Source organism: Gobius niger (genome assembly GCF_951799975.1).
Source record: "Gobius niger genome assembly, chromosome: 14".
NCBI lineage: Eukaryota > Metazoa > Chordata > Actinopteri > Gobiiformes > Gobiidae > Gobius > Gobius niger.
Genome location: NC_136865.1, coordinates 17,096,772 through 17,109,850, shown reverse-complemented (window position 1 = coordinate 17,109,850; position 13,079 = coordinate 17,096,772). Strand labels below are relative to the sequence as shown.

The following is a 13,079-nucleotide window of genomic DNA, read 5'->3' as shown; positions in this document are numbered from 1 at the left end:
GCCCCCAGAGGCCATAAGCGCCACTGCAGATGTCGTAGCATGTCGCATTTTTTTACTCATTAATTGTCCGTGAGAGTAAATACTATGCTGACAAAAAAGACAAAGGGAGAGAGGGATATTGTACAATTACACAATGGAGATCATTTTTTTCACTGAAACTTTGCTGCAAATATGGTTTAAGTTGCGCTAGTCCGCAGTTAGCTTTGCCTGTTAGTTTCTTCTTCGTGATTCCATTAGTGTGTAATGGTGGCTCTGACCCGGAGGCAGTGAAATTGCAATTGTGGTTTTCTGGCCAGAGACACCAGGGGGAGATGAAAGACCCCCCCAATCATCCCATTAACACTTAAATCCCTCGGTGAAAGCGGTTTACGTATTGACCAAAATCTTAAAATAGGTCCATTATACTATACAAAGTTGAAAGTGAGGAGTTAAGTGTCCTTGAGGGGGATGGAGTGAACCATAGTTTATAGGTGGAAGCAGAGAGAGGGAAGGGAAGGGAGAAAGTTCAGCTCAGTCTGCTGGACCGGACCTGGAGACTCCGCGGGATGAGCAAACCAAAGAAATACTTGATTTTGTGACCCTTTGTGGCTTAATTATTATTGTAGCTTATTTAATTATTATTATTATGATTTATTGTAAAGTATATAGGATAGACAAAATACTTGCACACATGCCATTGTGATGAATACTGTGGTAACTGTGGCTGGAGCTTAATTTGCGACAGCTGCTGAGTTTTATTATAGTGCTTCGTTCCCTGGTTGTAAAACGATGCAGTCTCGTTTTAGCTGCACCCTGGCTGCGGTCGATTTTAAATCCATTTGGCAATTTTCTCCAGCTTACTCATATTGAAAAAGCAGCGAGGCGTGTACAAGTCATTATTTGATAGTAGAAATTCACTGACTCTCTCTGACGTTTTTTTTTTTTTTTTTTTTCTCCCAGATTGATCAAAGTGTAACGTAACGTCTACCCCACCATGCCTCTTTAAAATGGATATTTTCTTAACTGGCCACTGATACTCCCCCATTGTCCACGCACGAGGATCATTTCACCTGTTTCTGAGGCTGCCAGCAAACCGCTCTTACTTCCTTGTTACCTTTGCCATTGTGAGTTCCTAACTCCCTCATAATGGTGGCTGAGGCTGACGCCGTGTCCCAAACCAGCGGAGTTCGGCTCAAACAGGAGATCTCCCTGCTGCATGGCGTCTGCCTTATCGTGGGAAACATGATCGGCTCTGGCATCTTCATCTCGCCAAAGGTAAGAGCTGCTGTTTAGAGAGTATTTTAAATCTGATTGTAAATTGAGTGGAAAATCAATAAATAACATTGCAGACTTTCCTCTCAATTTGCTGCTGTTGATTGAATGGTATCAATGGCCATGCTGCTACTACTGTATGTTATGATTTCACACACATAAGTGTGCAGTGTATTTATTTACATATTTATTATTCCTTGGTTTGATGGGAAGAATGTCAGCTGTTCATATTAATCATAATTACCCAATTTTTAAAAATTGATCTTTAACTTCTTAACCCCCACTTTAACAAAGTGCATTTGTTCAATTAGCGAAATCACGTATGAGCGCTTAATTCAATTATTCAATTGTCAATCGTCTAAAAACATTGCGACTCATCTCTATATCCTCCGTCTGAGCCATCTCACTCAGTTTAGCAAGTTTTGAATATCATACAAACTAGAGCTGAACGATATGGACAAAATTTCATATCTGGATATTCTATGGGTTAGGTGAAAACCAAGCATTTTTCAGAAAAATAAAAACATCATTATACAAAAGAGTGCAGTTTTATTGCTCAAATCAATCTTGCTTTTTCGATTTTAATATTTTTAATGTTCATATCTCCATATCGATAACAATATATCTTTCAGCCCTAATACAAACGTATAAAAAATCATTTAAGCGACATTTATCTGCACTCTCTCGTCTTCTGCGCTGTCAAAACACGCTTCCGGGTCAAATTCTTGATTGACCGCTGAGCAGTACCACCATGCATTGTGCAAAGTGAGGTTGAGATTTTGCTTATTCGGCTTTACTCAAATCTTGAAGCTTCTTAAAAAAAAGTGTCAAAACAGCAGAGAATGAGACAAAAGTTTCTCTTTTGAATTACTGCCCTCCTACATCTGTAATCTCACGGAGGTGTGTTGACTCTTACTGTTTGCGTTCAAGTGATCATTTGTTGCTCGCTGTTCCATGTGCCCGTACAGAACCGAGAAAAAGAGCTTTTCTTCTCTCTGCTCCTTCTATGTGAAAAATGTTGCAAAAAGACTGGAAAATAACTGAACTTATTCCACTGAACAAGTCCAGATTGAGAGCACTTGAGAGGACGTTTTTAAATGTGTGTGTATCTGTTATTCACAATGTGTATGTAATTTTATTTGTATTTTAACTGTGTATCTTTTGCTGCCTCTCAATCAGGGCTCCCTTGAGAAAGAGGTTTTTAATCTCAATGTGACCTGCCCGGTTAAATAAAAAAAATAAAAATAATTTGACCTCTACATAGAAAAGAAAAACCCTGAATTGTGAACTTCTTTATTTAATCAAGATCATTGTGTTAACCATGTTTTGTGAAAAATGTGTTTAATCTGTCTAATGCACTTTAAGCTTTGAACTGTCTAACTTCTGTTGCTGTCTTGCTAAGGGCGTGTTGAAGTACACCGGCTCCTACGGTCTGTCCCTTGTCGTGTGGACTGTTGGAGGGGTGTTTTCTGTGTTTGGTGCTCTGTGCTACGCCGAGCTGGGCACCACAATCCGCAAATCTGGAGCTTCTTATGCTTACATCCTTGAAACCTTTGGCGGCTTCATGGCCTTTATTCGGTAAGTAAAAATGCCTATTGAATGAAACGCAGGAAACCGGTTAAGCGGGTTTTAGCATTCACAAGTGTCGTGCTAACTCCCTGCATACAGAGGGCGCTGAAGTGAGAACATGTTAGTCATACCATTACAGCGATATTTTTGTGTGTGTGTGTGTGTGTGTGTAAGGGTAGATCTTGTTAAAATCTCATGGCTGATATTGAAATGAAAGGTATTTGTTAAATCTTAAATCCCTCTTATCTGAATTCTTTGACTGTATTCCAGGCTGTGGACCTCACTGCTAATAGTGGAGCCGGCGTGTCAGGCAGTGATAGCCTTGACTTTCTCTACGTACCTGGTGCAGCCCTTCTACCCGACCTGTACGGCCCCATACGATGCTGTTCGGCTCATAGCGGCTGCCATTATATGTGCGTAACTCTCTCCCAACACAAACTCCTGTAACCTCTGCCTGTTTGCACTACTGAATGTAAACAAAGTGTGCGTTTCAAGAGGTTTCTCTCTCTATTTGGTTTCCGATAATCTTTAAACCAAATGTGGAAAGGGTAAATAAAAAAAAAAAAAGTGACAAGAGAATTCTACATTTACAAGCAGAAGTTTTGGAAACTGCCTACTAGACACATACTACTTACCAATAATGGGCTTATGAGGGGTAAAAACAATGACTGCACTTATGACTTTTAGAAAAAATCCTGTTCATTTGTGCTGAGTCTTTCTTGCACAGTTTGCTGCAGTTCATTGTTATCTACTGTATATCTAAATTGATACATGTTAGTCTATTGAGTTAGTTGTTACTGCATATACAGTTGTGCCAATAAGTTTACACACCCTGGTTGGAATAGAATAGAAGAATATGATAAAAAAAAAAATGTCACTCATGGTCAGTGATGTTGTGAATTTATTTATTGTGGAAAAATAATGTGTAAACTGTGGTGATTAAAAAAATTTCAAATCACCATAACAAAATAAAATATCAAAATGACCCTATTGAAAAGTTTACACACCCCATCTCCTGATACCGTTTATTGCCCCCTTTACCATCAATGACAGCGTGGAGCTCTCCCCACAGTGGTTCAATGATACAGAGGTCAGGAGACTGAGATGGTCACTAACCGGACCTTCACTTTATTTTGCTGGAGCCGGTTGCATCAGAGAAACACCTCCATATTTCACAGTACGTATGGGGCGCTTTTCATAGTGGCGAGAGCTCAAACACGCTGGTCATGCAAGACGGCCCAGGAATTTACAGGAACTGGAGGCTTTTTGCCAAGAAGAATGAGCCGCTTTATTAGATTATATACAGAACCTTCTCCACCACTACCACAAAAGACTCCAAGCTGTCATTGATGCTAAAGGGGGCACAGTATAAGGAACTGGTGTGTGGACATTTTTCAACATAATTTTGGCATTTTATTTTGTTTTGGTGATTTGAAATGAGTTCACACATTTTTTTTCACAAAGGCTTTACAACATCACCATTAGTGATTTTTTTGCGTGTGTGTTTTCATTCATATTCTTTGAGAAATGGCCAAAACATAAAATAAATCCACCAGGGTGTGTAAACTTATTGGCACATTGTACCTTCTTTACTCAACTTTTAAAATGTGTGGAAAGCAAACAATATTGGCGTTACTTTTCTAAATTCCTGTGGTACTGTACTTGCTGCTGATTTTCTAATAGTATAGTACAAGAACAGGAAAACTTCATAAATGGATCGTATGACATGGCTAATGTAAATAAATGTAAGTTTTGTCAGTCAATTGGAGCTGTTTGCATGACACTCTAGAATAGCCTTTCCCAACCAGGGGTATGCGACCCCTGGAGATACAAAAGCATTTAACAGGAACCCATGTATTTCAATATTATATTCATAGGAAATATAAGTTTAATGATCTTTTGTAGAAAAAAAGTTTTGAATTTAAGAATATTTTAACTTTATTTTGAACACAATACAATAAATAATTCATCTGAATTTAGTTAAGTGTATAGGAGGATAAATTAAAAACTCAAAGGGTACATGACACAAAAAATGGGACTCCACCACTGCTGTAGAGTTTCGTTCACTGGGGTTAACTATTACTCAAAAATACAAATCAGATAGGTTGTACAAATAGTGAACAGTTCAGCACCTATTTTTCTGTTTGGCTAGCTTACTTACTGCTGTGTGTTTACTAGGTTTACTGACAGCTGTGAACTGCTGGAAGGTCAAATGGGGAGCATTTCTTCAGGTCGTCTCCACATTTGCCAAAGTGCTGGCTCTCATTGTCGTCATCATTGCTGGGTTTGTCAGACTTGCACAAGGTAAGACCAGTGGAACATTTTTTAACCGTAGTGCATGTCAAATTTGGTCTAAAGTTCCAGCTAAATGTTTTTCGGTTTCTTTACATTGAATCTAACTTTTCTGCTGTGAAAAGGCCATTGTCATTTTTCTCATACAGCCGCTCTTTCATTTGTAGGTTTTGACCAGAACTTTGAAGACTCTTTCAAAGGCTCCAAACTGAATCCTGGTGACATGGCCCTAGCTCTGTACTCTGCTTTATACTCCTACTCAGGCTGGGACACGCTCAACTTTATCACAGAGGAGATCAAAAACCCAGAAAGGTTTGTGAAAGGGGCTTTTTTGAAGAAATAATTTAGAAAAAAAGTACCATCAGACATTTTGTTAAAGCCACACCGCGTAGACTTTTACCCAATAAATAAATTGAAATACAAGCATTTATTTTACGACAGATATTTTCACCATTGAAAAATACCTCATAAATGCACAAACAAAAATTTATGAGGCTCACCCCTCCTAAGATATGACTGTAAACTTAACCGGGAGTGGGTACGTCTACAGCTCGCTTCCATGGAGATGTGACGAAAGGCTGTAGAATTTGAGATTTAACAGGTTAGTTTCTCATCCAAATCCATTCTTTTATTACACACTGCAGTAACAGCATTTTCTGTGTTGAGCTGGTCATTAGGAGCATGTTTTGTTTCGCCGGCAACAGTATAGTTCAAAATGTTACGCAGTGTACCTTTATTTAATTTGACGCAAAAATGTACACACAAGAGAAATGTGTTTATTTGAATTCTGGTAGGTGCAGGAAGTGAATGTTCCTCTTTCAGTATCACACAAATATAATGATACCTTTTTATATGTAATTTATATAACTGTATGAAGTTTGTGTAATTGTAAGCAGCATTTTCTTTATCATACATTTGCATGTGTCTTACAGAAATCTTCCTTTATCGATTGCGATCTCCATGCCCATTGTTACAGTGATTTACATCTTGACCAACATTGCGTACTACGTCGTACTGGATGCAGACAGTGTTCTCAGCAGTGACGCTGTGGCTGTGGTGAGCGTGACTACTGACTGGGGATAATGTGCTGTTTACAAGCTAATGCCTTGTTAGTGCCTTGTTACTTTGTCCTTTTACAAGTTCTCCCCACACCGAGTGCATCTGCTCAGTCTCCTCAAGGCCCATCTGTCTTGCTCTGCTGTGGTTTTGAGACTACTCCAGTGATCCCTGTTGCATTTCACTGGCTGCAGGAGTCAAAATAATGACAGGCTCCCCATTTAGATAAATGCGTTAGAGACCAACAGAGGAACACGAGGGGGATATGATGTGATTAGTGGAAGACACAGGGACAGGCTTCACTAAACACTTTTCTTGAAGTCTTAACTGTGTCATTTTTGAAATGGTTGTCGAGAGTCACACTCATAACAATAGCTTCCACCACACAGGAAGCCAAACTGATATTATTAGTCACAGCTTCACCAACAATTCATCAATTATGTTGTACATTGTTAATATTTAGTATTTGAATAAAAGTTTGTTACATAAATGGTTTCACAGGACCGGTATTCATCTAAATGAATCTGATGCCGTATGTTTTCAGACATTTGCCGATGAGGTTCTGGGCTGGGCGCGCTGGCTCATTCCTCTGTCTGTTGCCATTTCCTGCTATGGTGGTCTCAACTCCTCCATCATAGCAGCCTCCAGGTCAGTAAACACGTCAGACTAATGTTTTCATTATTAGACACAACCGAAACAACCACATCCTCCATATTGATTACGTGCGTTTTGCTCCTGTAGATTGTTCTTTGTGGGCTCCAGAGAAGGTCACCTCCCAAATGCTCTGTGTATGATTCATGTTAAATGTTTCACTCCGATCCCTGCTTTACTCTTTAATGTTCGTATCTTTGACATTTCTCATATTTAAAAAAATTATTGCGTTTGTCTGACATTTTTCTTGTTTTTCCTCAGGGCGCCATGTCTCTGATATACCTGTCTGTGCCTGATGTTTTTCAATTAATCAACTATTTTAGCTTTAACTACTGGCTGTTCATTGGCATGTCTATAGCCAGTCTTATCTATCTACGCATCAAACAGCCTGATCTCCCCCGGCCTGTTAAGGTACAGTATCAAAGCAACGTCTTATGTTATGTTATGATTTGTGGTTTTACAGTTTATTGAATACTGCTGTACATTGGATTCCCATTAACTGACGATTACATGACTCCACACGGCGAAAGCAAATGGAGCATTATTAAATCATCACTGTAATACTGTTAACACTGATTTGATTTAGTTGATTGTTACTTTGATGTAAAGGAGAGGTTTTATTGACTCAGTAAATGTCTTGTTTTCCAGCTGTCCCTATTCTTCCCAGTGGTGTACTGTGTGTGCAGTGTATTCCTGGTGGCAATGCCTCTGTATAGTGACACCATCAACTCTCTGGTTGGAATAGCTGTGGCACTGTCTGGTGCCCCGGTCTACTTCATGTTTGTCCACCTGCCGCCCAGCTCCAGGCCAGCCTTCATCGCCAAGACCCTAGGTAAGTTCTAGCTCTAGACTAGTGGTTCTCAACCTTTTGGAGCCGCGACCCCCATTAGAACAGTTAATGGGGTTTGTGACCCCCACCTGTATGTATCTTCTTTATTCCCGCTGTTGGGTCACATTGTGGGAAATGGGGTACATTAGCTGATTATAATTCTTAAAAAACAAAGGAAAAAACAAATGGCAAAATAAATAAAAAATAATGGCACTGTTGTAAAATAGCACACACATCCTACAATAAAATAATATATATTCCCCACCACACACACACACACAATTTTTCTCGTGATCTCTGTGGGGCTCCCGACCCCCAGGTTGAGAACCACCGCTCTACATCATGCTACTTAAACTAAAGTCAGGAGACCGCTAAGTAACATGGGTATGAGTATTTTTTCTTACATGTTCTAATATGGATTAAGGGTTTAGAGTTTAAAGTTCAGTCCGTTTCTACTGTATATGGCCCTTTTTTTCTCCTTATGGTATAGCACTGTTCGTCACGGCTTTGGAGATCAGCACATTCTCTACTCATTCAATGCAGATGCCAAAGCAGCACAGTATACAGTGCATTTTTATATCCTTAGGACTGTAGTGATATCATTTAGTGGTCCCTTGCATTTTAAACTCCACTCTCTTAAACAACGAGTCACAATTTGACAACCTCCATAAAGCATTCCTGTCACAAAATAATTACTGTTGCCAATTGTTGGCTGTTTTCTTTCCCCTTTATTGTGATTGTCTGTCCCTCTCACAGTTGTGCTTTAGCGACTCTGCCTTTTTTAACGTATCAAAAGGATGACAGATGGATGCTGCTGTAGTGATAAGACTGTTCTCCTCCCGTCTTGCACCAAATTAATAATGGAGGATATACCTTGGAGTAGGATAAAGCCGAGGGATATTAAGCCTGAATTGTAATGTTTTTTTCTTCTTTTTTCTGTTTTCCGCAGATAAGCTTTCTCTGTACACACAGAAGCTGTGCTTCTGTTGTGTGGCCTCTCCTGATATTGACTTGGACAATATAGATCTTGAAAAAATAGAATGAAATGGTGACAAAGCACAGACCCACCTAATTGTTTGGAAGCGCAGATGGAGGAAGCCATACATCGACAATCCCAGGTTTTTAGTGTGAAAGTGAAATACTTTGAAAAAAAAATAGTGATTTGCTCCATCAGGCTGTTCGATCTTTCTCTCCTTGTGTCTTGAATGAGGCACAGGAATAATGCAGTAGGACTCCAAAGAAGCACAGCGTCACTCACTGCACATCCACATAGTTGTGATCCATGTGCCAATACATTTCATGTCGACTGCGCAGACATGTGAGGTATACGTCCTGCAGTAGGAGCTTTGGGAACGTAGAGTTGAAACATGTCGTGTGCATGCCTTATGTCTGTGTGCAGTAACTCTGGTGAATGTGTGAATATTAAACACTGTGTTGTGGTTGAGGCACGTCATGTGTAGGACGTGTGGTACTTGCCGTTAAAACCCGAGACTTGAACAGACCTTTTGCACATCATGCATTTCCTCATTCTTGTAGTATTTTCAGACTCCACACAGGTGTGTATGAAGTTTGTTTTAAATGAAATGGAATAGTTTAGGTGCTTTTGTTTTAGCTGAATGAGTCCTATGCTTTGAGATTTCTAGAGCATCTTTCCAAAGCGTCCTTATTTTATGGCGCCACCTTGTGGTGGCTAAACTTTGAAACGCGATTGCCAGTGTGATTTTATATTTCTTTAACAAATGAATAATGTTTGTGTATTTTATTTTATTTTTTAATATGTTTTTTTCCCGCTTTAATCTCTTACAAAATTTGCTTTTTAAAGATTAACTGTAACTTTCTGTCTGTAACTTTTGTTTTATCTCAGGATCTGGCACATGACGTGATAAAATATTTATACTGCTTATTTTACATACACACAGTTGTCTCAAATGGGTTGTATAATCAGTACTGAATAGACTTTAAATATAAATGTTAAGACACGTATACTATACATAAGACTTTATAGCTAAAGCTTTGACACAGTCTGGTCAGAGTATGAGCTTGTAGCATCGGAACATCACCTCACTAGTATAGTAGTATCCGATAAAGCTGTTTGTTTCAACAAAGTTTACTGCTATTGACGTGTCGTACACTCACTATCGCTGTTGTGTGTGTGTGTCCTAGTGCCTTTGATTAAAAGTCTTGTATATTTTTCTATCAAACCATACTCTAAATATGTTGTTGTACACAATGGTAACTGTAGGTTTTCTGTGAATAGTTATACACAAAAGGTATAAATTAAATATTTGCTCCAGTCTGTACTTGTTTTCTGCACCAGCCAAAAGCAGCACTTGTCGCTGAGGCAGTTACCTGAATGAACTGAATGTTTTTCAGTGGCAGTGATGTTACATTTACTGTGCAGATTTTGTGTTATATTTTAATAAACACTGCAGGCAAACACATGGGACTGTTGCTTTAATTAGTCGTTAATGGAATGAAATCTTATTTGTATAGACAGTGCTTTTCACATGACACAAGTCACTCAAACCGCTTCACACAGTGTAGAGTTTTGTACATCATTCACGCAAAGAGTTAAAGCAAACTATAATATATCTTTCTTTTTTGGTGTTTCTTTTAAACTAGAATGATACTGTAGTTTGTTGAACTGACTATATTTCAGCCTGGTTTCTGTTACTGTGAGGTAACTGAGATCTGGACTATTCTGTTGACTCTCTCAAAGGCTTATAAAAACATTGGGCAAACTTGTTTCTCCTCAATGCCTGACATTTGTCATCTATGTACTAAGCTCAGTAATTGCTGAGATTCTTCTAATCATGAACAAAATCCAATTTAAATGTAATTTAAATATTATAAATAAATTATATTTATTTAAGGAAACACCCACAGCATATTCCTTTGAATTTGAGTCTGCTGTATAAGCATCCAAGTTTATGTGAACTCTGTAGCCCTTGGCAACACATCCTGGGACTGTTGTTTTCGCATGTGACTGGTTGGATTGCCTCCTTGGGTAGGTGCCCCCACCTCTTGTCTGTCCTCCTCAGATCCCCCATTGGTCTCCCTCCTACAGCGGATCACGTTTCACCTACCTGCTTCTCCTGTCCCGAAGAGAGAGGTGTAGGCCAGGCCTGTCCCTCCCCGGCGCAAAGGGGAGTTGGGTTCCACTGTCTCATGCATAAAACATCCACCAGCGGACGGGGAAATTGAGACTATGACGACTGCTACATCTACAACAGGTCTCTTGCGAACTTCACTCACTGAGCTATAACTTGATTTGGTGATCTGGTATTGCTTATGTCCCGTCAGCAGTGTGCGTCTCTGGGATGGACAGCACAGTGGGACATGGGAGCTGCTCAGTGACGGGTAACGGGCCGTTACATAGAGGCACCTGCTTGGCATCATGGACTTCCATCGACGCCTGAAGTGGACTCGGAGGAGACAATGGAGGCAACATGTCTGCCACCGGGAATTCAACCGTGAGTAGACCAAAGACAAGGACACACAGGCTCAGTGCTCTGACTGAACTGTATAGTATTTTACTAGCAGGACATGGGGTTAAAATAGATTAAGATTTATTTTATTTACCATTAGACTAGTGCTTTTCAATTTGTGTAACTTCAGGACCCACCCGCCCCTATAATTGAAATATTTTGCAGTTATAATGACTTTCTAAACATTTATCATCCTCGCCAACTTTTACAGCTTTCATTGCAGAGTTTGAACATTAAAACATTACAGGCTCGTCCATCTATAATCTGTTTCATTCAAGCCAGCCTAATTCACTTTTCATTCACTGGTGGCGAGTTCAGACTTAATGAGCAAATGTTTAATGAACGGGGCATCTGTGTCGGCTGTGTAGGATCAGATTGTGGGGAGAGTGGATTGCTCCGTAGTGTTGCCAATTTGAGCTTTCTTTGGCCCGAGACCGATCGGATGCAACCAGTGATAAGGAATCTGCATTATTAATTTTGTTTGTGCGAAAGAAGTGGCAGCAAACAATGAGATGTGGGAAGATGATGTTTGTAGAGGTAATTTTAAATACACACAAAAAAGTTGCTTTGATGACGATCATTGGGAAAGCTTTGTTTCAAAGGGGATGAAGCTGCTTAATAAAATGATGTGCTTGTAGTTGATGTGTCGAAAGCTGAAAAATAGCTATAATAGGATAAGGTATTCTTACACAGTGATGTTAATAGATATGTACTTATACTTACACTTATACTTATAGTTTGATTTGATCATGATTGAAGCTGCGATAACAGGGCCATCATCATGCTAGATCCTTTATGATCAGGTTTTCCTTTCCATCAAATGTGCCTCATGAGTTGATACAAGAGCCTTACAATTGTATCTTATAGCTCGCAGATCTGGAATAGATAAATGAAAGGCAGATCAAGCAAATGATTCATACACATTTTCCTCCATATCACTTTTGAAGACAGTTCACCTCATTATCACCAAGGTTTTATCATCGTGAATTTACATAAACTGCGATTGTCTGCATTTACCACTAGGGGGCCTCAACACATTGTTATTCTGACCAACTTTACACAAAAACAAGCAGCCTTGTTACTTTCATCTGACTGCTGTCATCCTCAAACATTCTATTATTACGCAATGAAAAACAGTGGAAAATATAGTTTTTAATTATTCTTTGTTATATCAAGAATGCAGCAGCAGTATATTAAAAGTACAATGTAGGGTTATCTTATATGCACAAGCTCATGGTTCTTGATAATATTAACCTCTAGATGCTCCTGCACAAATGAGGTTTTGTCCCTACAGCTGCACTTACAGAGATGGATCGTCTCTGTTTCCATCTGCTGTTTCCTTAAATCATCAGTGCCCACCATTTTTCACCTGACTCATAATGAAGTAGCTTCTTGTGTCTGATGCATTGTCTAGGGAGCTGCGTATCTGGGGGGGTGTGGGGAGGGGGGGGTCTAATATTTGGTTTGGTGCGTAGCTTAAAAGCACATGGGTATTAAAGCACGCATCCCATCTGCAGGTGATGATTAATACGCACCACTTTAGCGGATTGTCCCGCTGTGTCGCGCTGACCTCCGTCCTGGACGCTCATTTGTCTTTTGCCCTTCACCCTTGGCCTCTTCACATTGACTTTAGTGCTTCCTTTCTGTGTATTTATGCCGACACAAGAGGCTGTATTGAATTTATATCGTCATATTCTTAACCCAGTGGATCTCTAAATGTTAGTGGGGCTCTTGTGGTGGAGCACTAGATTGTTCTAGATTATGTTGATGTTGATATTTCAGTATTGAAAGACCTTTGAATTTACATTGGAAATATATAATTCAACTACTTTTGTTTATTAGTCAAGAGTGCTCAGATCTCAAGTTTAGTTTACAATGAATTTCATGCCTGTTGAGAAGACCTAAAGTCATTTGGAAATAATTATCTTTAATTGATATTATAT

The 13,079-nt window shown here is 39.4% G+C and overlaps 1 protein-coding gene across 2 annotated transcripts; it reads left to right on the top strand.

Annotated features, from left to right (window-relative positions):
* The first annotated feature begins 955 nt into the window (after positions 1-955).
* Positions 956-10,852, top strand: LOC306973565 (Y+L amino acid transporter 2). Of its 2 annotated transcripts, XR_013793571.1 has the most exons (12): positions 956-1,254; positions 2,654-2,829; positions 3,091-3,233; positions 4,999-5,124; positions 5,280-5,424; positions 6,045-6,168; positions 6,713-6,816; positions 6,910-7,006; positions 7,081-7,230; positions 7,468-7,651; positions 8,598-8,766; positions 10,690-10,852. XR_013793571.1 is itself a non-coding variant. In XM_079570499.1 (11 exons), the coding sequence occupies exons 1-11, from the start codon at positions 1,126-1,128 to the stop codon at positions 8,690-8,692; spliced, it is 1,473 nt and encodes a 490-aa protein (XP_079426625.1). In that variant the 5' UTR covers positions 956-1,125; the 3' UTR covers positions 8,693-10,028. The 2 variants fall into 2 exon arrangements, 1 of the variants encoding a protein (XP_079426625.1); XM_079570499.1 differs by lacking the exon at positions 10,690-10,852 and having other exon boundaries at positions 8,598-10,028.
* Positions 10,853-13,079: the final 2,227 nt, after the last annotated feature.

Coding starts and splice junctions, on each gene's coding strand:
- LOC306973565 (XM_079570499.1), top strand. CDS start 1,126: ATGGTGGCTGAGGCTGACGCCGTGTCCCAAACCAGCGGAGTTCGGCTC. Junction 1,255..2,653: donor GCATCTTCATCTCGCCAAAG/GTAAGAGCTGCT, acceptor TGTCTTGCTAAG/GGCGTGTTGAAGTACACCGG. Junction 5,125..5,279: donor GTTTGTCAGACTTGCACAAG/GTAAGACCAGTG, acceptor TTTCATTTGTAG/GTTTTGACCAGAACTTTGAA.